Source organism: Protopterus annectens, chromosome 13.part0 (assembly GCF_019279795.1).
Source record: "Protopterus annectens isolate FY-2018-M chromosome 13.part0, PAN1.0, whole genome shotgun sequence".
In the NCBI taxonomy this organism is placed as follows: Eukaryota; Metazoa; Chordata; order Ceratodontiformes; family Protopteridae; genus Protopterus; species Protopterus annectens.
Genome location: NC_056747.1, coordinates 827377695 through 827405335, shown reverse-complemented (window position 1 = coordinate 827405335; position 27641 = coordinate 827377695). Strand labels below are relative to the sequence as shown.

The following is a 27641-nucleotide window of genomic DNA, read 5'->3' as shown; positions in this document are numbered from 1 at the left end:
CTTTGAAATGATTTAGTTATTTCATTTCTTTGATCTAAAAGCAAATTAATACATGATTAAATGGTTTACTGATTATGCCTGAAGTTTGTTTTTTCCAGGTTTTTTGAAACTTTATTGTTTAGAATTTCAGCATATTTTATATTTAAGTTTTTAAGTTCAGACTGACTGAAAATATCATTTAGTTTTAGATTTAACTTTAGTGCATCTATTTTGGCCTGTAGTTTATTCCGTTCTTTGTTCCATTCTCTTGTTTTACTAATGTACCAGCTTGTAATTCTTCCATTTATGTAAGTCTTTAGTGAATCCCACAGGATTATGTCAGATACTTCAACATTTATGTTCATTTCTAGGAAATTTTTGATCTCTTTAACATACCAATTATTTTAATAATTTACACTGGTAATCTCCTGTGATGTATTAAATTGTCAGCTTTTAAAGTAATTATAAAGATTATAGCATGATGGTCCGATAATGGACATGAATCTATTGAAAGTTTTCTGATATGTGATAACAGATTGTTTGAGACAAAAACTTTATCAATATTTGTTTGTGTTCTGTATGTATATGAATAATGGGTAAATTGAAATGAGTTCTTCCTTAGCTCATATATATATATATATATAGCCTTTAAATTCCTTAGATTTACAAAATTTGTTAAGCATTTGGCTGAAGATGTGATTCTCAGCTTTCTATGTGCAGTGGATTTTTTTGTCTGATAAAATACAATTAAAATCAACAGCCATTATGACTGCACCTTTAATGTAATAGACTGTAAAGTCTAAGTAATGTTTTTGCATATTTAGCTCCAACCCCTGGAATGCAGTAAGAGTTCACCAATGTATATAGTCTTCTGTTCCTCTCAGTTATAACAATGTTTAACATACCATTTTTATCAGCATGGGTACCTTTTACTTTAGGCATTACTGGTTAGTTCTTCCATAAAATGCGGGTGCCTCCTCTTTTAGCGCGAAAGCAAGAACCAGTTAAAACAAAATATTTCTTTAATGAAAGTTTATTTACTTCTTTATTAAGTAAATGTGTTTCCTGTAGAAATACCATTTGAACTTTATGTAATTGCAAGTATTTGAATAGACTCCCACTTTTTATTGGATCATTCAATCCATTAACATTAATAGATATGCATTTAAAATCAGGCATTTATATGAGAGAGAAAAAACACAGGTATAAGGAAATGACATTTATATGCAGAACTTATTATATACTTTATATATAATGGTATGAAATCTTCAGCTATGGACAAAACTTTCGAAACAAGTAAAAGTTGCCTAATGATAACAACCCTAAAACATTCTACCATGGAATAACGTATTCCTAGTTTGTTGAAATAGATGAAAAAACTACTAGTCAAATTTTCCATTAGACTAACAATGCTTAGGTCATGCTTCTGATTCATATTAATGTGTATCATATTTTTAGTCTGCATCATCTTAAAATAGCCTGTGAGTGAGTTATGAATAAGAAAAGTTAAATAGGTATTCAGAATCTTTGACCAAACTGAATATCTCTACAATCATCTTTTCCTGTACCTCATATTATCTCCCTGGTCTACTGTAGGGAGGAAGTCAGTTGTTATTTTCATATTTATTAATTTATAGGTCCGATTATTTTAGATTTTTTTTCTGTTTTATTTACTATGTGTAAAGTTATTCATAGGATTCTAAGTTCATAGATTAGTACCAGGCTAACTGTCCTTGTGGGTCTTTCCAAGCCCAGCCAATTACCCCATGTCAGAATCAAACCCTGCACTTTCTACCTATAAGGTGAACACCTTAAACACTATGCCAACCTCCCACACTTATACACACACACACACACACATATATATATATATATATATATATATATATATATATATATATATACACACCTATTCTGATCTCTCTCTTTCTGTTTCTATACTATACTTGTACTATTATTATATTCTTAGGTTTTGTATTTAGCAATAATCCTAGTGTAAAGTATCATGTAATAGAACATTTATATTTACCTTTAAATATTTGATACTCTTTAATCTAGTACTACTGTTAGAATCAGTCCTATTTTTTCCTTAAATGTTATGTCTAACAGTATCTGAACAAATGTGAAAAATCTTCCCTTTTAAGATTCAAACTTTTCATAAATTGTTCTGAGATATTAAGTTTTGTTATCATTAAAAATAGGCAATAATAGAGAAACACAAATGTAATTTTTTATCAGAAGTGTCATTCTGTAGGCTAGTATATAAACTCTCCTTTTGGTATACTGCAAACTTTCAGAGCTATTTAATAATTGACTGGTTTGGAATGTAATTCATTGTATTTTGATTATTATCTGACTTGCATTCATTGACATCTTAGCGTATGATTCAAAATACTATGATTATTTACTTTTAGACAGGAAGAAGTAACCTGGACAGCTCTTAGAATTTTCAGGACTCCCGCACCATCAGAAAAGTGCTCATGACTCTTAAGCTGCTTCAAGCTGGTTAAGTGTTTGTAAATGAACAGTTTATCAACTACAATTCACATAAAAACATTTATGAGCGAATCCAAGCCACCTCTACATCAATCCCCCAAACCAGTAAAAAACAACAAAAAGCATTTCAAAGTATATTAACCACTAAAAAGCTATTGTATTTAAAGAAATAACATTTAATGATTCAGTAAGCAATATTTGTATGAGATGTTTAATATAAAGCAGACTGTCAATTTTTAGAGGAGACATAGCATATAAAGTTGCATTAAAAGAGTGACAAGTTATGTGTGAATGTTACTCTAATTATTTGATAACATTCCAATAATAACTTTTATGTATGTAAGAAACTATATTTTTATACTTTGTTAATAACATAGTACAACTTTCCTGGGTGCTACTTCATGTCATGTATTGAATTAGCAAGCATTCAGAACTGTGTAATAACTGGCAGTGGTTTAGATTACAATTCACTATATTTTGCTTATTATCTAACTTGTATTATTTGACATCTTAGTGTATGATTCAAAATATTATGATTATTTACTTTTAGACAGGAAGAAGTAACCTGGACAGTTCTTAGAATTTTCAGAACTCCGGCAGAGTCACAAAAGTGCTTGTGACTCTTGTTTCAAGGTGGTTTTCATAAGAGCTTGAAAATGAACAGACCATCAGTTAGTTACAATTCACACAAAGATGCTTGCAGGTGAATTCAAGCCACCACCACACCACACATCAATCCCTCAAACACCTCCAAACCACCAAAAAAAAACATCTCTAAGTATCCCAACCATTAAATAGACATTGCACTCAAAGAAATAACATTTAATGGTTCAGCAAGCACTATTTGTATGAGATGTTTAATATAAAGCAGACTGTCATTTTTTTAAAGGAGTCCTAGCATATTGACTTGCATTAAAAGAATGACAGTTCTGTGTGATCTAGGTTTAACTTGTAAAAGTGTGAATGTTACTCTAATTGATATCATTCCACTATTAACCATTATATATGTAAAAAGCTATATTTTTATACTTTGTTTATAACCTAGCATGTCTTTCCTGAGTGCTATTGCATGTCAAGTAGAATATCAGTTGTACACTACTGGACCATTTTCAGAACCCAGAATGTAAGATAACATGCCTCTGTAGTGTCATTTGTTGCATCTTGTATTATATTTAATAGTACATTACTCAGCTATGCCAATATATTAGAAAGTGTGCCACCTAACATAGGTTTCTTCATAATAATGATTAACTTTTAATAAAGTGAATAGTTTAACCTTTTAAGCACTAAATGAAAATAAGTGACTTTAATTTCATATATAGCTAAAGGACTTTTTAAAAGGAGCCTAGTAACCATTTGAAGTAGGGACATAAATAAATGATTTACCTTGGAAAAAGTAAAATCACCTGTTCATAAGTATTCAAGCACTTTTTTAAATTAATAATTTGTAACCATGAAATACACTGATTTTTAATTGTCCTGCAGTTTTTTACTGTTTTTGTCTTTTATTGACCAACCATCTCTTGTTGCATTTCTCTTCAAAGAAGATGATAGATTCTAGACTGTTTTTTTTTTTCTAGGATTTTATTTTTCTGTATACAGTCCATTGCATCTTCCAAGGTGTTAAAAGTCCTTCTTTCTTCCTGGAAGGTGAATCCTTTATTTTGCTGGAAACAAGATTTGTGCTTCCGTAGTCGTTTTCTTTAAGCTTTTAACAAATGGCACACGTGTTTTTCTCTTTGACATTAGTAATGTTGAATAGTCATTGTCAAATCTTATAGTATTTTCCTTAATTTTAATAGGATAATTAGTCCTTGCATCTTTTAAGAGTAAATCATTATCGTGAGAAAAATCTTACAATCACTGACCTTGGTGAAGGTTTTTTTTTCTAAAGATGTTAGAAAGTGATATATGTGCTTTTTTCAATACCAAAGGAAAAAGCTTTAGGCAGGCAGGTGTTAAGGAATTGAATCATACTTTCTCCCTCTTCTTTTTCAGGAATCCCGTAAATCTTGATGTTGTTCTTTCTAGATCTGTTCTCTAAATCTTCTGTTTTTAACCAGAATAAGTTGTTTTGTTTCAAAACAAGTTCAGTGTTGTTCTCATTTTCAAGTAATCTTCCATCAAAATCAGATATCGCCTCTTCTATACTCCAGATTTGTGATTGTTGTTAGTTTCACTCAGTACTTCAACTTTTTTTTACATTCCTCTTTAAAATTGTCAATTTTGCTTTCTAATTTATGTATCGTTAAAGATAGCTCACTGATGTTACTTAGTATAGCCTGTTTGTCTTTTTTTTACATAGTAATGTCCTGTAGATTGGGCTTAGAGTGGCTCATTCTGAGACAATTATTTTTTTCTAGTTTTCTTGACAGGAAAAAGCAATTTAAAAAGTTTCAAACTTGTTATTTTTGTAGTAAATCTTTCAGCAGATATTCAACTATAAATCCATCAAGTTTTGAAATGTTCTATTTGAGTTTTTTTCGTGAAAATCCTGTCAGAGATGTTAAAATGAAGCAGAGCTAAAACATTGCTGTTAATTGCTCACCAATCTTGGCCACACCCCACATTTGGCAATTTTTTGAAGCTGCATGAGTTGCAGTATACCAGGTAAGTGGGAGCTGTATGCCATTGACTCTGACAGTCCTTGCAGTCTCTAATGAACTGATGGTACCGAGGTCTCTGTGTGAATGCTTGAATGCCTCTCACATTTGCTCTTCCTGTACATCTGTAATTATTTTTAAGTTACAGATGCAGCAGACAGTGGCTGCTACAAGAGGTATGTAAAAACTGTACTATAAGAAGCTTGTAATACATGGCACATACTGATTATGTCTGAACAATACAATAACACAGAGGGATAAAGCCCTGACTGTTCCCCAGATGACCCATGTTTGACTAGCAGCAGAGGCACTGGAGGCACTGAGTAGGGGAGGATGGGAGTGAGCACCCAGTGCTGGTTCACCCTTCTTGGGGAGAGGGAAGCTGTCTAGTCTTGCTGTAATAGAACCATTAAGAGTCCAGTGAACTCTGCACTGCAAATGGTATCCCTCTTGTTGTGGATGTTGCTTTTACATAGACGTATGCATGCACCTCCCAAAGGCTGCCATTGGGTTGTAGAGGTTGGGGTACATTCTCCCATCACTGAGGGGGGCAAGGGACAGGGACCAGCCATTGATAGGATATGCAATGGTTATTATCACTGCAACACCTCTCACTTCCAGAAAGTCAAAGTAAATTTTATTGTCATTTAGAACTCCACATGTGTAGCCTAAACAAAATTTTGTGCATCAGCTCAATTCTTGAGATTACAAAGGAAAGTGAAACAACACATACAAGTAGAGGAATAAACATAACTAACAAATACAGTACTACTCTCAATACATGCAAGAAAGAGCAGAGACATTTACCAACACTCGTATACAAAAAGAATACCCTCCCTTTAGTTAAATTAAGGAGCTGACACCTGCAAGACTGGCCCTGTCATCCACAATAGATACTGCATGGTTACTTCCTTAGTTTCCACCAAGAACACCAATTGATACATATGTGCCCGTAGTGTGTGTAACCCTCTCCCCCTAGGATGGGTGTGTTCCTTGTCCCTTCCTGAACCATCAAGTGCTGGAGCCTATGTTCAAACTCTGCTTGTCTAAGCCATAGTCATGGTTTTGTTTCCCCTTTATGCCACTGGCATAATAACTTGAGGTGAATATTTATGGCCATATAACATATCCATTTCTCAATCAGGTGACATCTTGGTTAGGACAAGAGACCCAGTCATACTTTTCTATGTTATGGTGAGGTTCCTGCATCTGAGCCTTTCTATTACAAGATTATTTTTTTCCCTTCTTTGGACCATAATTGGAATATTCCCTGCACTACAAATGCATTAAAAACAAGCAAAATACACACACACACACACACACACACACACACACACACACACACACACACACACACACACGCATATACACATTTATTAGTATCAGCATTAAAATCTAGTAATTGGCTGTATTTCTTTAGTACTAATTCAATCAGATGTGATTGTGGGCGTTTGATTAGCTCATTGGTTAAAGATGCATTGCCATTAATTGGGTTAATAGCTCATGTATAAAGAGTCATTTTGGTTTTGCTACTGAACTTCACTGAAAAGTTTTCCTTTTAATGTGATAATTTTATAAGGAAAATAATTCTGATACATGTAGGCAGGCACTGAAAACAGAATACTCTGACATGTCAATCTGTTCATTTTCATAGTCAAATCAGAGTTATCAGCTGATCCACAATATGTAAATCTGAGATATGTGTAAGTAAATACTAATAGCATTGAGATTGTTATGGTATCCTCTGAGAAAAATTAATGTTCATTTCAAAACAGTTGGTTACTGCTGCTGAAAATGTTGCAGTTCAATATTGTCTAACTGTATGAAGGAAACACTGCAGCCTTAGTTTACCTGCATCTTACTATCATCTGTGATTATTGATATAGTTAACATAACAGTCCCCTTAGGAACATGGTTGCGATTTTTGTCCATTACTATCAGTGCTTTTTAAGCTGTTACTGTAGAAACTAACATTCTATACCACAGTTTTGCTTTTTTAGTGTATGTTCTGAATTTACCACAAACTTTTGTACTTTAAACTTTACTTGAACAATTCAGGTATGGCAAAACTCCATGCATCAGATTAATGTCTGCCATTGGAAGAAGAGAAATAATAAATTGTGTGTAGATCTTCATCCAAATTGCTTTCAGGCTCATAAAAGTGCACTAATAACCTCTAATAAAGAAGTCAGTTTTAGGGCTTGCTGTGATGGCCTTCTTTGCTCTAGCTGATTCAGCTACTATTAGAAATAAAAGAAAAGAAAGCATAAATCAAATCGGCTCCAGACAGAATATTTATAAATGGCTGAGCTGTATGATGGTCATTTAAATCCCCTTTTCCTTTTCTCATTGTCAACAGATCAATCAAAGCAATCTGTAGTGGACTCCCTTTATATCATTAGTTGCTATGGTAACCTGGTGGAGCACGTCTTGGAACCACGACCTATCAGCACAGCCCAGAAGATCAGTGACGACACTCCTTTAGAGATGGTGACCTCTCCCCGAGCTAGCTGGACATTGATCAGGTAACAAATCAGCAATCATCGCATTAGTTATCTTAAAGCAACTGAAAGATAAATTTTCTCTTAACACAATTTTACGTCATATTTTTTAGAAATTATTTTATTTTGCTTTTCCCCATTTGCAGATTAGACAGTTATTCTATGAATTGCTACAGGCCTGTCATGTGTAAGGGTTTTAATGTTGTACTGTAGAAGCTGTCTTATTAGAAGAAGTAATTCTCTTAAGCTACGATCCTGTGGTCATTCATCATAGTTCATATGTTTAGCAATGCATTTGAAGCACCCAGATTTGCAAGCTTTGGAAAAAAATTAATTCAGCTTTGGCATTTAGTGTAGTTGTAAGCCAACATCCAGAAGTGATCTGTCTGATATCATTGAAGTGTTTTGTCACAGTTTTGTGATTTACCTGTTATACCACTGTATGTTTTGTACAAAGTGCCAATTTGCATCTTCAGTATATTTGTGAATGGTTTCACATTAAAAAAAATCATAAAATTTGTTATCCCCACATCAATTACACTGAGGTTAAATTTTTATTTTTAACCTCAGTGACATCAGCTGAGTGCAAAACATGAGAGGCATCCATAGACTTTAATGAATGCAGTTAAACATGGGCAGAGAGGCATCCATTAAAGTCTGTGGTCTGCCACCTTAATTGACTTTACATAAGGAAACTAAATTTATTTTGGGCCAAGGCTTTAATAAAAAGTTTATGAAGCTTTTTAAAATGGCCCAAATAAATAAGGATGCACATTTTCAAAATGCATTGTGGCATGTAACTCACCAGATGCTGCAGTGCAATAGTAAATCATTGCAAAATACTTCAACAGTGAGTTGTCAAGTACGTGGCAATAAACATGGACAATAATCATTATCCAGTGACTTTTGTGCTTCTCTGGCATGCTGAATCACTGATTTTATGGTGCATGAGGCAGCTGCCACTACACTCCATCAAAACAAGACTCTGCACAGCAAGAATGATAAATATATTAATCTTATTTATGTTAAGTCTTTATCATACATTATTGCTGAATTGGCACAAAAGGGGCAGCCATTTGCCCTGTTTCTCTACTACTGCTGCATCCATTTGAGAAACATTACACTTAACTAAAATGTATTTACCCGCACCATAGCCTTTAACTCAGTTTGTACAATATGTCATCTCCTCAGTGATGCCATTTGCTGTTTCTGTTTGCTTCCACTGGAGATAAGCCATGATTCATTAACTTTTTAAATTAAGCAATGAGGTCATTACGCTGTGCTGTAGGTTTGTGATTCATAAAAGTAACAGCATTTCACTAAAGCACGGTGCTGTAAGCTCAAAGACACTTACACCTGTAATGTTGCAGCATGTCATTACATTGTGCAGTGTCATAGTGCCACTTCTCATGTTACACAGCTCAGATTAGCCAGGCAGCAGTGGAGTCAGGTTCACACCATAGTATTATGTTGTACATTGTGACAGTGTATATACAACCATAATAACTCCTGGCTGCAGCACAATTTGTACGTTCTTTTGTTTTGATGTTAGATTCGGATGGGTGTGGCATCTTGCCCCTTGGACATTTCATCTCTTGCCCCTTTCTCCATACTACTCCATTTTAGCATGAACTAACATTGGTTTGAGGCATGCTGGAGGTGTAGTTACTGCGATGACCCAGTGGTATAATAATTAATTGTGTAATCAGCCTCTGTTTGAGACATACCCAAACAGCTGAATTGCATAATTTATAACTGGCTGTTAGTACTGCAGTTCAGTGGAGTAACTGTGGTTTACCACATAAACAGCCCTGTCACTGTACTCCAAAGATTAGTGGTTGAGCACTTCAGCAATAATGCATAGTACATCAGATAGTAACATTCTTAGCGTAACTGTTGCACATGACTCGGAGCAATGTCTTTATGGCTGCCACACACTGTGCCAACTTACCCTAGTTAATCATACCTGTCAGTAAATATGGCATTATGAAATGGTAAAGAAGAGCAAGTGATAATGGAAAATCTCCTGTGAATAAATTTGCCTTACTAGAGAATGGGGAGTTGTGTGGAAAGAAAGAGATGGAAGAGAGAAGGTGGAAAATTAAGAAGGGGTCAAACATGGAATGATGAGGTTGAAGGAATAAGGAAAAGGGAGTAAGATGGGTGTGCTGTTGCAGGAAGGAGGTGTGGGGGAAGGTAATGAGAACAGTAGTAGTATGTGTAATTGAAAGGAAATTGAGGTGAGGGCTAAATGGAAAAGTATAATATAGTTTGTGTGTGAGATGGGTAAAGATGGGATGGATGGATGTCAGGGGTTGATTATTAAGTTATTCCACATTTGGAGAAATATCTGCAGTGGCTTCTTTAAATGCCTATTTTTTTCCTAGAAGTAACTAGAAGTTTATGTAGGTGGGGTGGATTAATTGGAGATGGTAGAGAGATTCCCATATATTGGGGACTAGTACGGAGAAGAAGTGGTCTCTACAAAATAGTTTATTATGAGGACTGTGAAGGTTCTATTACATAGATGGCAAAGATCTTAGGCTGTAGAGAGCGGATCTTTCTGCCAATCTTAAAGTAAGGAGGAGGAGGGGTGTAGATAGATAAGCTTAAACACTAGGCATGCCATTAGGAATATAGATTCTTATTTGATTGAAAGCCATTTAAACTTTACAAAGACTGACCAGTGATGTTTTTTTTGGTGGGGACAGGTTATAAATCTACAGAATTTGATGTGATTTGTAGTGGGGATAGGTTCATTTTTGATGCTGAGGCAATAACGGGGAGGCCATATTCTTGATTGGGAAGGACTTATTTTCCTGTAACTGTTCTTCTTTAGGGGTAAGAAATTAGAAACATTTTGACCCCAAATTAGAGCTATTCATTTTGAATATGTTTTTTCACTTATGGAATTACCAGTTAAGGCTTGGTTGAGCCATATCCTTAGACCTCTGTAATGTTTTACAGTTTCTGTTTGCTGTTGATTGTTGTGGCTAATGGTCTAGTCGGTTGTTATCTTGTGGACTGTTTGTGCTTTTCCAAAAAGCATAGCCTTGGTCTTTTTAACTTTAAGAAGTTTGTGGTTTTGGAATCAGTTAAAGTAGTGCAGAACTTGATCTAGGTCAGTTGTACAGTGGATTGCCTGGATCTGTAGAATACCATACAGTCTGCAAACAATATCAGTGGTAGTAAAGGAAGGTTTGAGGACAGTTTATTGATAAATAATGAGATTAATCTTGATAAGAGAACCGATCCTTGAGCCTCCCTTTTGAGAAGAGTCACATGGAGAGGAAATTATTTGCACTATAAAGTGTATGTTCTCAAGGAAGGATTTTAGTAATTGTAGAGGTTGTTGCTGATCTGCTGAGTGTAGTGAGTTGTAAAGAGCCCTGTAGTCATATTTTGCAGTATGTCATCTGTGAGGATGTAAGTGGCAGCCACAGCACTTCTGCCTGCCCAGAAGCAGTGCTGCAGTTGGGGGGGGGGTATCCTGTGTGGGTGAACACAGTGGGCAAGCTAGTTGTATAGAAGTTTTTCAAAAAGCTTTCCTAGAGTTAGTGGCACATTGAATAGGTGGAAGTCATCTGAATTGGAATACTTGTGTTGTTTTAGGGATAGGTTTTATATTTGCTGTTTTCCATTGTTCTTATATATAATAATTGGAAAGATAGAGGTTATACAACTATGTAATGGAATAATGAATGGATTTCTGACAAAGGATGATGAAGCAGGTATAGAGGTGATCTCCACCAATTGGGGAATAAGTGGGGTTTTCTGTGACTGTTTTTACTTTTGTCTTTAATCTCTTGAAGTAGAATAGGGAAGGGTCTATTTCAGGGTCTTTAGGGTCAGTGATAGGTGTTAGTGTAGAGGATGTGGTGCTTTTGAGGACAGATGCAAATTCTTTAAGGTAGTCTGTTAGGGTTATAGGGCTGGAATGAGTTGTTATAGTATAGTATGGCGTATGTCATTTGGGGGAATTCTCCCATTATTTACTTTACTAGGTGAAAGAGCTTCTTTTGGTTAGCTTGGTTAAATGTTTAAGAATTTCTTAAACAGTTGGATTTATAACATCTGTTGGCTTTTTTGGATAAGTGTCTGTAGTATGAAGCATTTTTTTCTGTTCTCTGATATAGTTTTTTCTTCCATTAAACCCATTTGTTGTACTTTTTTTGTAGAAGTTTAGTTCTTTGGTTATCCAGTGTTTTTAGTTGCTTTCAGGAATCTAGTAGCAATGGGAAAATTTTAGTTTTGATGATGGAATAGGGTCTTGTGAAGAAACGTTATACTTTTTTTTTTCTTAATTTGTATCTTTTAAGGTGTGGGCACTTCTGCCTAAATTGTTTTTGTGTATGGATAAGCTCCCTATTGAAATATTGGCACTGGAAATGCCAAGTGCTGACAAGCCAAAAAAAAAAAAAAAAAAGGTCAAAAACCCAGGAAAAGAGCGAATCTTTGAGATCGCTGTTCTCTTTTAATCTTTTTTGCAGGGAACAGACCCTGCTGCACTGGCCAATGTAGGGGGTAAGCTCCCACACCCCCAGAATTTATATATACCAACTCTAAGACCACCAATCCTCGGAGAAAAAGGAATATTCCAAGAAATGTCCATCGAAGTCCATGTGTTGGCCATTCAGTCTCTGTGTTTCAGAACTCGCTGTAGCACGTCCTGACATTTCAAATGTTTACCCTATGGCTGTCATTTGGAAACTGAAATGGGGCCTAGCATATTTGCTTTTCAGAGGATCTAGCAATGTTTTCTAATATCTATCCTTCATTACATTTGTTCCAAGAGTAGTGTTTTGAGTAGAACTCCACCTGCAGAACAAGCTCAAGGATCTTAAATTAGTTACTTAATGCAATAATGCTATTATGCACTTGTTTAGTTAAAGATGTCTGATATGTAGTCCCAACTGACTTTTTTCTGTTTGTAGGGAGACTGGTGCATGCTTAATCCCACCACTTGTATTAATGTTTGAAAGAGTAGATAGGGCACAAACCCATTTACTAATATAGCAATTGATAGAAACACTACAAATACCTATGAAAATGGCAAAGCCAAACACAATACCAAAGCAAGATGCAAAAAAAAAAAAGCAAGATCAGTAAAATATGATTGTTATACTCATGAAGGTACATAATACAAAATGTGCACGGTATGGATTTTAAATATAACAGAATTCCCTCATCAGGCACCATGAATCAAATTCAGTAGCAACCTGTTTTTTTTTATAGTTAAGTCTAATTACATCTATTAAGTAGTATAATACATCAGTACATTGTTTATCAAACATTATTAGAATTTTTAGCACTTCTTCTCTTCAAATGTGGTTTAATGAAATGCAACCATTCAGCCCTAATTCATCTGTACTTTTTAAATATAGTTCTTTTCAAGCTCCACAAACAGAAAATCATTCTTAAAACCAGTACCTCTTGTACTTTTTTTTTTTTTTTTTTTTTACTTCTTGTACTTGTGATCAGCAAGGCAGTGTTTTGTTGAAAAGTTTGTTACCCACAGACCATCTTTTTAGGTTAGAAGGTGTAGTCTCCATGTGGTGAATGTACTTCTAATAATAACCTCTTAATAGGTTTCATCGTATATGTCTAGTAGTAGTAAGAGTACATTTCTCTTTAAGCATCTGGCAGTTCTTACACTGCCAAAGAGTACCGCACGCTATGAGCCTGACAAAAGAAGGAACTCAAGAAGTTGCAGCTAAGACAATAGTTGTAAGAGGGCTTACAAGCCAGAGGTTAAAATAAGCAAGCAGTAACAATGGTAGTAAATAACACTGTCTATTAAAGGTTGAAAGTGACAAGCAGGGCAAGCATAACAATGTTAAGGCAGGATCATAGGTTCATAGGTTCATACTAGGCTATCTGCCCTAGGGCATTTATAAGCCTAGCCAGAGTGTGTTTGGCTTTCGCCACCCATTTTAAATTAATTTTGCTATGCCCTTTTTCGAGGTTAGTATACTGTGCCTCTGTCTAACAGTGACACAGAAGTGATACCCGGGGTAAACCTACGATCTCCCATCCACTCATCAAGATTCCTCTTGAAGAGAGTCAATGAGGGACTCTGCCTAACCTGGACTGGGATTTTATTCCAGAGTGAAGGGAGCCTCTGGGTTATGAATCTGTCCCTCCAGCATGTCCTATTTATTTTCAGTGCTGAGGTTCAAGTCTCCTGAGCGCGTAGCTCGATGGGATTTGGATTTTCTGAGGTGCAGCATGTGCATTAATTCCGGGTTGGACATGGCTTTATACGTCAGGCACAGATCGCCTCTGAGCAGGCGGTATGCCACTGAGTAGAGCTGGAGTTTCTTTAACCGGTCAGCATATGGCATCTGTTTGAGCCTTTTAATCCTCTTGGTGAGGTACTTTTGGGGTCTTTCCAGTTGCTGCAGGTGTCTGGTAAGCTACATCGCAAAAGGGGCATTGTTCTCAATTATGGGCCTGATGAGGGATGAGTAAAGAGGCACGATGACCTCCCCTGATCTAGATGTGAATCCCTTCATGATTAGGTGGGCTATATAAAATGTTTTTCTAACCACTTTGGCCACGTGGTTGTCAAATGAGAGATTGCTATCAACTTGGGTCCCCAGGTCCCTAATTACTTCTTCTGTACTTAATGGATTACCACCTATGTGGTAATTTGTGGGCACTTTGTTTTTGTCAAAGGGGATGTCTATACACTTTTTGGCGTTTAGCTTGAGGCCATGGCTTAGTAATGTTAGCAGGTGAACATTAGCAACAACAGTAGCACAGTTGGCAGTGTTATTAGCTCTCAGAGCAGCTAAGTGCAGTTGGGAGTAGTAGGAAGGTATATAGTAGCAAGAGAACAGCAACAACTGTGACAGGGCCAGAGTGCTACTGTGGCTTCCTAAGCAGCTATGGGCAGCTGTGCACAGGGAAGTTAAGCACAGTTGCAACAGAAGCCTGGTCATGGGGGATTTCAGTTATCCCACCATCAACTAGGAAACTGCTCTAGCCCTAACTCAATACCACAAAAGTTCCTTGACTTTAACTCAAATGCCTTAGAACAAATTGTTCAAACTCCAGCAGGAGGGACAAACATACTAGATCTGGTTCTCACTAATATGACAAACAGATGCACTGCCACAACTGTCAGACCCTCATTAGTTGCATCTGATCACAAATCAGTCACCTTCGAACTGGCACTAGCATCAGAACTCATAAAGTGCGAAGGCAGACTAAAAAACTTCAACAAAGCAAACTATACCTTCCTAGTGGAAGGTATGAATGCAATCCAAGCCCTACCCCAAGCTGGAAGTGGTAACTACACCAAAGCTTACACTAAAGCCCTTTACAGTCACTTTGTATAAGTGTATAGACTCGGCTGTTTTAGAAAGAATCAAAGCCAGAGCCCCAAGTAAAAAAAGCCACCCTGGTGGACATCCAACATCAAACAACTGTATAATAAATGCAAAAAGTTGTTGTCGAATAAAACTAAGGTGAGGCCCCAACAATGGAAAAGCACCCTCCCCAGCCTCAACAGGCAACAAGACAACATGTCAAATCCTCTAAGGGTAACTTTGAGAAAAGTTTAGCAGTTACAAGCAAGGATAATCGTAAGGCCTTTTACAGCTACGTACATAGCCTAAAAGGTAGGACCCAAGCATGTGCTGAACTAGTGGCTAACGGTGTCACACACATTGATACCGCAGAGATAGCAAACCTGCTAGCAGACAGATTTGGCAAAAATTTGACTCCCTTATCCCCTCCAAACTTATCACCCCCCCCCCACATATCCAAAGGGAAGGTCATTAAAGCCTCGTCTAAGGCAAAAAACACAGTCTCTGTGGGACCAGATGCCATCCCAGGGTATCTAAACTAAAACATGAACTAGCATCATCATTAAGTACCTTATTCAATCACAGCCAAACCACTGGCTTTGTTACTGCAGAGTGGAGAATAGCAACAGTTGTTCCCCACAACAAAATGGCTTAGCAACAGACCCGGGGAATTACAGACCCATACGTTTGACCAGCCTCATCTGTAAAGCCATGGAACGTATCATCATGGACCTCATAAATAAAGACATAGATGATGTCCAGAGCCTGGATCTGACCCAATTTGGCTTCATCAATGGCAGATCCTACCTGTTAAACTTGGTAGATTTCTTCGAAAATGTGACCAGGGCCATTGACAAGGGCAGATCTGTGCACACAACATACCTCAATTTGGCAAAGGCCTTTGACACAATCCCACACTCGGGCATTACCGATAAACTTAGCAAGCTGAATGTAAACCCCTTTGTTTTAAGATGGGTTGCCAAATGGCTCACAAACTTTGTCACACACTATCAAAGTAGGTGAATCCACATCAGCCAGCAGACCTGTCACAGCAGGGTGCCACAAAGGTCAGTGCTGGGCCCCCTACTGTTTGGTATACACTTCTCAGAAGTTCAGGTCAAAACTAAGGAGCTGAGGCTGACCAAGTCTGCAGATGAGTGCAAACTGGTTGCAGTTATTGAATCCTCAAATTACATCATTATACTTCAGGAGGGTCTTATGCAGACTGACGACTGGTGTCTTAGTCACGGTCTCAAACTGAATGCAAAGAAATGCATCATCATTCCTTTAAGTAAAAACAGTGTACCTTCACACTATCAAATTAACAATGCCTTATGTACCTAAAAAGTGGTAAGAGATCTAGGATCACAAGTACACTGCGACCTTAACTTTGACCACCACGTGTCTACTGTAGTAAGGAAGGCTTTCTATGTAGCACACTTGATTAGCAAAGGCATCATCTGTAGAGCAAAAGAGGTTTATAACCCCTCTATACTCGTCACTAATCAGGCCCGTAATTGAGTGTAATGCCACTTTTAGCATGTACTGTACAAAGCACCTGCAGCAATTGGAGAGACCTCAGAGGTTTCTAACTAAGAAGATCAAGGGGCTCCAGCACATGCCTTACACAAACCGACTAAAGTCCCTGTCACCAAACTCAGTATTGTATAGACTTCTTAGGGGAGAACTTACACCTGCCTTGCAGAGTAATCTCTGACCCAAACCTAATGAATTTATTACACATCCATAAATAAAACGGGACTAGAGCTACCCATTCCAGGGACCTAAATATGGCCTGTGACTTGAATAGGATGTGTTGGAGGGACAGATTTGTCTCTCAGCAACTTCCGCATCTTTGGAATAAGCTGCCAATTCATGTAAAGCAGAACACCTCTATAACACTGCTCAAAAGGAACCCGGATGAATGGATGGAGCACCAAAATTCTTACCAAGTATACTGCCCACAACCCTCCTGGACATGGGCAGTTATTGCTAAATATAATCCTGGGTATTGACTAGAGTATCTGTGGTATTGAATTGGGATGAAATGCCTAGGCGTGAAATGGCTTCTGGGTCGATAAACTTTCTATGATCCTGGTAGTCTTACAACAATAGTTGCATATGTGCTAGATGAGGGTCTTCCCAGTTTCTACATCAGGATGGTAGTTGAGACAGCAGTAATTCCAACAGAGTAAAAGCATGCTGTGTTTCATCCATGGGGCATGACAGTGTACCTGGTTGCTTATTTAACAGTGTTAAACGTACCCTTGTAGACTCGCTCCTTAAACTGTTCAACCCTAGTTTAGCTATTGGTTTTGTTCAGGATGAGTGGTGCACTGAAGCTGGGATGCCTCTCCATACAGGTGGTTTTATACCCAGGTAATTACAGACATATCAGCTGTTAGAAGCCTCATTTGCAAAATGAATGAACATATTACAACTAACTTCATAAACTACAGTATTAAGACTCTTACTAGATTTGACCCTCAACAGTTTGATTTTGTGAAAGGTAGATCATGTCTATTGAATCTGGTAAACCTACTTTAAAGGATTACAGAGGCTGTAGATGTTGGCCATGCAGTAACAACAGCCTGTCTTCACCTTGCCAAGGCCTTTAAGACAATTCCCCATGCTAGTGTCATACAGAAGCTAAATGCTTTAAAAATTGATTAAGTGGTAAGACAGGTAGCAAACTAGCTGAAAAACCAAACCCACACAGTGTAAGGTGCACATGTCTCATAAGAAAGTATAAAAATGACGAGTTGAACATCAGGGCACAGTGCTGTGGCCTCTCCTTTTTAGCATTTACTTCTCAATTTTCCAAGCAGAGCCAAGACCTCTGGCTAACAAAGTTTGCTGATGACTACAAATTGAGGTTTATCATTAAGGTACCTTTTGATACTTAAACCCTCCTGAATTAACTCTCCCTAAAAAACTCTTGATGTCGTAAAAATGGGCTCAAACTAAATGCTAAGAAGTGTAGCATCATTACTTTAGGTAGGTAACACTTCCCATCATTGTACTGTATAGACAACAAAAAATGAAAATGTAGTCAAGGACCTAGGAACTTGGGTTTGTAATGCCTTCTCTCTTGACCATCATGTGACAATGGTTGCCAGGAAATCCTTTGATTTAGTACAGCTAATTGCCAAAGGAATGTTATCAAGCTCTGAAGAGGTAATCATGCCCTCGTACTCAACCTTACAATTAGAAAGACCCTTAAAGTTTCTAGCCAGAAGGATCACTGGACTAATGTCCCTGAGCTGGAAAGAGAGGCTGGAAGCTCTGTCCCTTGATTCAGTTTCTTAAGGACTTTTGAGGGGAGAATTCTGTCTCAGTGTGCCATTAGAGACTCGGTGTTAATGAAACCTCCTGTATCTTTGCAAGCCCAGTGTCTTCACCAGTACTTGAAACAGGGAACCCAGTGCCTCCCAAACCTCAGGAATAAGCTTTCCCTTCATGTTAAGCAGTGTGTCTATCTTCCTTTAAACATAACCTAGATGACTGGATGAGTATCCGCAGATTTATTCTGGGACTGACTGGGATGGCTGCCCTGGAGAAATGAGGTGTGGCCTCAGGGAGGGTACTGGTAGGTTGTGACTAGACATAAGACTTGGTGGCTTTGTAATATCTGTGAATCTATGTCTTTTCATGGTGCCTTTGATCTTGTACCATTAAAAGTCATTGAATATTCAAGTTAAGAGTAGTCGTAGTGCTGCGATGAGACTGGAACACAGAAGGAGGTGGATTTCAGAGTCTGATTTTATGGAGCCCAACTGTTTACACATCACTTTCTTTTATGGCATACTTAATGAAAGGAGGATAGATAATTTTCTAGGACACCCACATCTAGAGTACACTTTTTCATGATTGATGTGATCAAGGCCTTCATTAAGTCAGAAGGAAATGCACAGATCCTCAGGGAGGGCCAGTCTATTAAAACTGCAAGAATCCAGGACATCAAGGCAAAGCATTTACTAGCCTAGCTGGCCTTATGTCCAGTCCCCAGCTTTTGTTTCACAGGCTTGGAAGAATTGCATGAATTGACTGAAATCAAGGCATTCAAACTTAACTCAAGTCCTGTCTGGCAGACTGTAGTCATGGACAAATATAAGCCCATTGTACACTTAGAGTTTTGACTCTCATCTGGTGACAGTTTCTTAGTAATCAGATAAGCCAACCTGAAGAAAGGGCAGTCTGTGCAGCAAAGATCTTCCTGGAAAAGAAAAATATCTTCTGACTGTAGATCTCCAAGTGATACCTGGAAGAGTTCAGGTCTAGTGCCAGTGTATTTCCACTAAATGGATACACTTTCATCAGCACTCTAGTGCCACTGTATTTCCACTAAATGGGTGCACCGTCATCAGCACTTTAGTGCCACTGTGTCTGCAGTAAGTGGGTACACCATCAGTACTCAGTATGTTATGCTTCTTTGCATATAGAGTGGAGCTGGGCATCATACCATCACTCCATCATTGCAACAGAAACAGGATATACAATTACAGGGACAAAATGATACAGTTCTGCAAGCACACAGCTGTTCGAGTACAAAAAACAGAGTAAAATAGGTTCATTGGTTAAGTACTAGGCTATCTGCCTGAGAGCATCTGTAAGCCTAGCCAGAATGTGTTGGCTTTTGTCGCCCCCTTAGATTAGTTCCCTGTGCCTCTGTCCAGCAGGATCATTAGTTCCCTGTGCCTCTGTCCAGCAGAGCCACTGCAGTGATCCCCAGGGTAAATTTTCTGTTTCCCATCCACTCATCAAGGTTTCTCTTGAAGAGTGTTAGTGAGGGGCTCTGCCTAATGTAGATTGGAATCCTGTTCCAAAGCATGGGGATCTCTGGGACAGGAATCTATCCCTCCAGCAAGTCCTATTTATAGTTGTAATGAGGTTTAGATCCCTAGAGCATGTGGCTCTCGGGGATTTGTTTTTTTTTAGGTGGAGCATGTCCATCAATTCTGGGTTGGACATGGCCTTGTATGTCAGGCAGAGATCACCTCTGAGTAAGCTGTATGCAACTGAGTGCAGCTGGAGTTTCTTCAGTCGGGCTGCATAGGGCATCTGTTTGAGGCCAGTAATCCTCTTGGTAAGGTACTTCTGTGGTCTTTCCAGCTGTTGCAGGTGTCTTGTAAGGTACATCCCAAATGGGCATTGTACTCTATGATGGGTCTGATGAGTGATGAGTAGAGGGGCACAATAACCTCTTTTGTTCTAGATGCGAACTCTTTTGTGATTAGGTGGGCCACATAGAAGGATTTTCTTACCACCTTGGCAATATGATTATCAAAGGAGAGATTACTATCTACTTGGGTCCTCAGATCTCTTTTTACATTTTCTGTATTTAGGGGACTAGCACGTATGTGGTAGTTCACGGGTACTTTGTTTTTTCCAAAGGGGATGACTATGTACTTTTTGGCATTTAGCTTGAGGCCATGATTTTGACACCAGGTATCCGTCTCAGTGAGACCCTTCTGGAGGATGTCTGTATCAGCCGGAGAGTCAGTTATGGCCTCCAGTTTGCAGTCGTCTGCGAACTTGGTCAGCCATAGTCCTCCTGTGCTTGCCTGTACTTCTGAGAAGTATATACTAAACAGGAGGGGTCCCAGGACTGAGCGCTGGGGGACGCCACTGGTTTAGAGTCAGACCTGGAGCTGCAACTCTCACTGTGTGGGTTCTATCCATGAGCCAATTGGCAACCCATCTCGTGACGTAGGGGGTTTATGTTCAGGCTGGTGAGCTTGTCTATAATACTGGAATGGGTAATGTTGTCGAAAGCTTTTGCGAGGTCTAAGTAGGCTGTGTGGCCCTCCTTTCCCTTGTCTAAAGCCTTGGTAACTGTCTCAAAGAAGTCTACCAGGTTTTGGAGGCATGATCTGCCCTTAACAAGGCCAAACTCGGTAGGGTCCAATGTTTGGAGGTTCCCAATGTCTCTGTTAATGAGTTCCATGATGATGCGCTCCATAGCCTTGCAGACCAGGCTAATCCGGCTTTATAGGGTGATAGTTCCTGGGGACCATTGTGGCTCCACCTTTGTGGAGCGGTATAACTGTTGCTGTGCGCCACTCTATGGGTACGTAGCCTGTAGAGAGGCTGAGTTTGAACAGTGTGTTTAGATGAGGGGTTAGTTCATTTTGGAGTTCATGTAAGACACAGCCTGGGACACAGTCCGGTCCCATTGAAGCTGTGTTTTTGGCTTTGAATAGGGCTATTTTAACCTGTGCGTCAGTGATTGCTGGGGCTCTACATTCTTCTGGTATGGTTATGGACATTTTAGGGAGTGAGAGGGGGGTGAAGTTTGCACTAAACCTGTCTGCCAGAATGTTGGCATATATCAGTCAGTTCAGTGTATTTTGTGCCATTCTGCACTAACTCAAAGCATATCTGAGTATTTCCACTTAGGTTCTTGACATAGCTAAAGAACGCTTTGTGGTTATCTTTGGAGTCCTTGGCAATTTTTCTTTCGAAGCTAGCCTTGGATGATTTTATGAGGGATCGTAGTTTCTTGCTGATACTGATCAGGGATGTCTTTCTTTCTTGGGATTCTACTCTTTTCTGTACTAGTTTCCTCCTCCTATTGTATAGCTTGTTTATGGCAGGGGTCCACCAGACTGGTTTCCTTTTCTTGGAGGGGAGTGAGTCTTGGTTCTGCTTGGGATAGCACAATCTATGCATTTTTGCAGGTGCTCATAGAGTGCCTTTGTATAGGATTCAGCAGCTTGGACAGCGTTGTCCTTTAGCATGGGGGCTGTGAATCTTTCCGCCTCTGTCTTAAGTAACATGGAGTTTGCTTTTGAAAAGTTTTTCATGGTGGTTTCCTTGATTGGGGGTGGGCCGGAATGTGGATATCCAGAGTGATTAGTTTATGGTCTGATCTAACCAGTGAGGAGTTGACATCCGGTGTAGAACACCGGTCACCCATGTTGGTGATAACCAGGACCAGTATGTTGTCACCTCTGGTGGGGGTGTTGACCAGTTGATCCAGGGCATTCGAGTTTATAAATTCTAGGAAGCGTTGGGCAAGGGAGTTAGTACTTGAGTGGTTCTCCCAGTTAACGTTTTTTAGTTAATTGAAATCACCCAATATTAGGGTATTTGGTAGGACCTTCATATTTTCCAGTGTCTCCAGAAATGCAAAATGGGGGTCCTGGGTCATGGTGGGTGATCTGTAGCAAGGTACAATTTGAATTGCAGTTTTGCCCATTGTTAGATGCACATGGATGCTCTCTGAGGCATTGTGCTGCGCCACTAACCTGGAGGTGTGGGTATCCTTGATGAATATGGATACACCCCTGACTTTTGTGTTTCGGTCCGGGTTCTGTGGCCGAAAAGTATGGTATGAGTTACAGCATGGTAGTGCTGGGGTGCTCTCTGGAGCCTTAAACCAGGTTTCTGTTACTGCACAGATATCGATGTTTTTCATACTGAGGAGTACCTCAAGTGCATGCATTTTGAGGTTTAGACTTCTGGCATTGAGTAGCATTACCCTTAGTTTTTGGTTACTTGTGCTATTTACAGTGGTGGGTTTGTCTTTTGAGCCTTGCCTAAAAAATTCACTATGGGGGAGGCAAAAGCCTTGGCCAGTATTCGAAAGCCTAAGGGTGACAGGTGCAAGCCATCTCTTGTGAAGCAACGTGGCTTGTCGAGCATGTCACCCCAGGCGGATAGATACTGGATCCCCTTTGAATGACACCAGAAACTTAGCAAGCTGTTGAAATTGATCATTTTTTCTTTATACTGTGGCATCTTTCTTGGTGAGGGCAAGATGCTACTCAGGGTCAGGGTCATACCGGCCTGGGCTACGTGATCAGAGAGCTCTTCCATGTCTCTTTTCATGTAGTCCAGGGAGGTGCATCTCAGGTCTTTCACACCAACATGGACAATGACAGAGTCGTATTTGTACTTGTTCTGGAGCGACCTGAGTGCTTGTGTTATGTGGCGGATCCTGGTGCCCGACAGGCAGCTAACTGTAACCTTCTTGTCAAGCCTAGTTAGTGGGACATCAGTGTGCCTGACTATAGAGTCGCCTATTACTAGTGTGTTGGGTATGTTATTTTGCCTTAAGGTCTGTGATTGTGTGGCACACTGATTGTAAAGTATGTGCTTCATGGTTTGTGATGGGGTGTGGAGGTTGCTTGGGTGTCTGCTTTGGACTTCTCTGTTGCTTTTGCAGATTTTTATTTAGAGCCTCCGAGTATGTTTTTGTGTATTCGTGTGTGTTATTTGCCGGTGTTGGTTTAGTAGGTCTATGTAAGACTGGTGGTGTGTTGCAAGTATTTTCCTTCTCCTGTTGACTGTGAGTTTCAGTCTTGGGTTGAGAGAGCTTTGCCTCCAGTTTGGCTGTATAATTGCATCTCTTGCATATATTAGTGTTTGGTGGTAGGAGGAGAGGGTTTTCTGTGTACATGAGGCAGTTGTAACATTGCCTCAAAATGCCCAGATTCGCCAGTTGGATTGGAGCGTTCACCTGAAATGCCCTTTGGACATGCCTGAATAGGTAAAGTGAGGTGTTTTACTGATTGGCTGGTAGGGACAAATAGAGAGCATTGTCCTTCTGGACAGTATAGGGGGGTCAAATGTAAGTTTAGCTTCAACTCACTGGGTGAATAAATGTTTTAAATATAGAGACTGCCTAGTAATTGGTTATGCCTTTATGATGGTTCCAGAAATTTGATCATCCATGAAAGAGGTGCATTCAGTGTTGCCACATAGGTATTTTATTCTGTAAATATATGTGATCTTGTCACATTTTTGGAAGAAGAGATCTACTGAATTTGTTAGTGCTGTGACAGTGCAGAAAAGGATTATCTGGATTTTAGTAGCCGCTGATGGGAGCATGTCAGGTTGATGACGGTAGCACTTGTAAAATCAAATTTTATCGCTGTTTTCACTGTTTAGCAAATTTTTTTTGTTGTTTCCACTGTTAAGTATTTACTGGTATTTTTTCACTGTTTTAAAGCCATTTTTTCTGCCTGCTCTGGTTTTCCCACCAAGCATTACTTAATTAACTTGCCTGTTAACTGTTTAAATCATTCTTTACAGCCTCCTGGCTGATTTTCTGCTGTTTTAAGCATTTTGTCAGTGTCTCACTGCTATTTTTCTGCTGTGTTAAAAACATTCTGTACTGTTTCTCGCTGAAACTAGGGTAGCTAGTAAGCTGTAGCATAGTCCAGATCCAGACCTGCTGCTTCTGGAACTATTTGCAGTGAAGTGTTTGTTCTGAGCACGTTTTCCAAGCCATCTTGGATTGGAAGGGGCCTATCTGCACATTTCTGAGAGAATTGTGTTGAGTGGGACCTGACTAGTAAAGGGAGGCCTGTCTAGGGCTTGAAATAAGCATCTTTATTGGTCCTTCTGAATTTTGTTAGAGTTATTTTAAGTTTTAGCTTCTGGAATTTAGGCCCTGCTTCTGAGCAGGTTTGGTGTCCAATTTGGTGTTTCTGCGTCCAGCAGCAGCAGCACCACGTCCCAAACCCAAACAGTTAAATTCAACAAATTTTCCCTTAAAAAAAAACAGGCAGGAATATCCATTCGCTGAACTCCTCCATAATCATTTCTGAAAAAGCCACCCCTAGTGACAACAGTCTTCAACCTAGCATTATAAACAGTTTGACTACCCTTGTTTCTCTTGCCAACTTTGTTGACTTGGGTCTTTTGAGGCAGTGTAGCAATTGCCTTATGTACACAGACAACCCTCTACTAATAACACAATCTAGTACAGAGTGCAAGAGATGTATTTACACTAAGAATCTAGAATCCATGCATTCTCTCACTCAAAACAGTAACATGGAGAAAGTTGTTAATTCACCCACCACTACATACCACTACTCATACTACTCCTCAAACGCACAGTATGCATCAAACACGTAAATCCACTTATGCAGAGGTTCTCTCAAAAAACTTAACTTAAAACACCATAAGTCTCCAAAACACAAGTCTGCTACAGTTTCCACAGCACCCGTGACACTTACCAACACCAGTGTCTCACCCTCCAAGGTCGTAAGGCGTAACACTCAAAAACCATGTTTTCTTGTCATTGGAGACTCAGTAGTGAGACACATGGGTGTCCCACTCACCAAGATGGACAAGGAAAAAATCACAGTCAGCTGCCTTTCTGGTGCCAGGATTAACCAAATCATGCATGCACTCATGTCTGTCAGCAACAAACACCGTTATGACTCTGTCATAGTTCACGTTGATGTGAATGACCTGTGATGTACATCGCTAGACTATATGAAGAGAGACATGGTGGAGCTCTGAGTACGTTTCCCAGGCAGTTATGTCCTTAGCCTTAAGTAGCATACTACCCTCACCTAGAATGATGCCACAGTATAAACAAAAAATGATTAATTTTAATAATTGGCTTAGTTTTTGCTGTCATTCCAAAGGTATCCATTTCCTGTCTGCCTCGGAAGCCATGGTCAACAAACGTCACTGCATTGCCAGAGACTGTTTGCATCTGGCATCCCTAGACTTTCAGCTGCTGGCAAAGGCTCTTGCCTCTCCCATAGTGCCTTTTTAGGCAAGGACTCGAAGACAACATTACTGATGTGAAATTAACCAATCAGAGCAAAATAGGGGTCATGCTGCTAAATGCTAGAAGCTTAAACCAAAAACTGCACTCCCTGGAAACACTTCTATCACTAGAAGATGTAGATGTCTGGGCAGTCACAAAAACCTGGTTTAAGGCCTTAGAGGGTACCTCGGCCCTGCAAAGTTACCATGTCTTCCATACATTTAGACTGCAAAATGAACGTGTGAAAACCAAAGGAGGTGGTGTTTTAATCTATATTAAAGATAAATTTACCATCCATCTAGTTAGACTGGACAACTCTTACGAGTTGCTCCAGGTCTAGGTTATGGTGGGTAAGATCGCCATTCAAGTTCTAGCCAGTTATAGATCCCTCTCCATGGGTCATAACACCCATGAAGCCTACTTTAACCAAACTGAAGACAATCCAAATTTTACTGAACACACTGGTTATGGGGGATTTCAATTATCTCACCATCAACTGGGAAACCTACTGTAGCCTAAACTCGCTAGCACAAAAGTTCCTTGACTTTGTGAATTCAAATGCCCTGGAGCAAATTTTTCATACCCCGACAAGAGGAACAAACATTCTAAATCTGGTCCTGACCAACATGTCAAACAGGTGCACTGCTGCAACTGTTGGAGCCTCATTAGTTAGAACTGACCACAAATCAGTCACCTTCACACTGACACTAGCACCAGAACTCACAAAGGGTGAACTCAGACTAAAGAACTTCACCAAGCCAAACTGTACCCTCCTAGGTGAAGGTAGAAATGCATTCTAAGCTCCACCCCAAGCTGAAAGTGTTAATTGCGCCGAAGCTTGCACTAATGCTGTGTGCAATCACTTGTGTAAGTGTATAAACTCAGCTGGACCAGGTAGAATCAAAGCCAGAGCCCCAAGTAAAATCAAGCTTCCGTGGTGGACTTCAGCATCAACAAACTCTATGATAAATGCAAAATTTGGTGTCCAAGAAAAAAAAAAAACAAGGAGCCAACAATGGAAAAGCATCCTCCTCAGCCTTAACAGGCAAATAAGATAACTTGTCAAATCCTCCAAGAGCTCCTTTGAGAGAAACTTAGCAAGTACTGCCAGGGATTACCATAAAGCCTTTTACACTACGTATGTAACCTAAAGGGCAGGCTTGGTGATCAACAGTATCACACACACTGACCCTACAGAGTTGGGGAACCTGTTAGCGAATAGGTTTGGTGAAAATTTCACTCCCCTTATCTCCTCCTAACTTACAACAAACCGTCCCCAAACTCCCCCCTCACCTTACATATCTGAAGAACAGGCCCTCAAAGCCCTGTCCAAGGCAAAAAACATGGTCTTTATGGGACCAGACGACATTCCAAGCTGTCTTCTAAATAGGCTAAAACATGAATTAGCATCACCAATAAGTACCCTTTTCAATCATAGCTTAACCACAGGCTTTGTTCCTGCAGAGTGGAGAACAACTACAGTTATTCCTCTCCACAAAGGTGGCCTAGCAACAGTCCCATAGGGCTGACTAGCCTCACCTGTAACGCCATGGAACTTATTGTCATAGACCTCATAAATAAACACATAGGCAACCTCCAAATCCTGGATCCTACTCAATCTGGCTGCGTGAAGGGCAGATCCTGCCTGTTAAATCTGGTGGATTTCTTTGAAAGTGTGACCAGGGTCATTGATGAGGGCATATTTGTGCACATGCTTTTGACACAATCCCACACACAGGCATTACCAATAAACTTAAAAAAATGAATGTAAACCCCTTCATTGTAAGATGGTTTGACAACTGGCTCACAAACCAGACACACACTATCAAAGTGGGTGAGAGCACATCAACCAGCAGACCTTTTACCAGCAGGGTGCCACAGGGGTCAGTGCTGGAACCCCCTACTCTTTGGTATATACTTATCAGAAGTTCAGGTCAAAACTAAAGGCTTGTGGCTGACCAAGTTTGCAGATGACTGTAAAGTAGGTCCAATCATTGATACCCCAAATGATGTCAGTATACTCCAGGAGGGTCTCACACAGGCCAACAACTAGTGTATTAGTCACTGTCTCAAACTGAATGCAAAGAAATATATCATTATTCCCTTTGGCACCAACAATGTCCCTTCACACTATCAAATCAGCAACAATACCCTAAGTACCCATGAAGTGGTAAGGGACCTGGGATCACAGGTCGACCGCGACCTTAATTTCGACCACCATGGGTCTACGGTTGTA

General features: G+C 39.4%; 1 protein-coding gene across 1 annotated transcript in view; it reads left to right on the top strand.

The window, feature by feature from the left end:
- The window catches only part of LOC122787696 (BCAS3 microtubule associated cell migration factor), a 4651713-nt gene that overhangs the window by 3966232 nt on the left and 657840 nt on the right, over nucleotides 1-27641 (top strand). The window contains exon 18 of the mRNA XM_044054546.1: nucleotides 7438-7603. Coding sequence (XP_043910481.1) covers nucleotides 7438-7603 — 166 coding nt within the window. The remainder of the gene's footprint in view (nucleotides 1-7437; nucleotides 7604-27641) is intronic.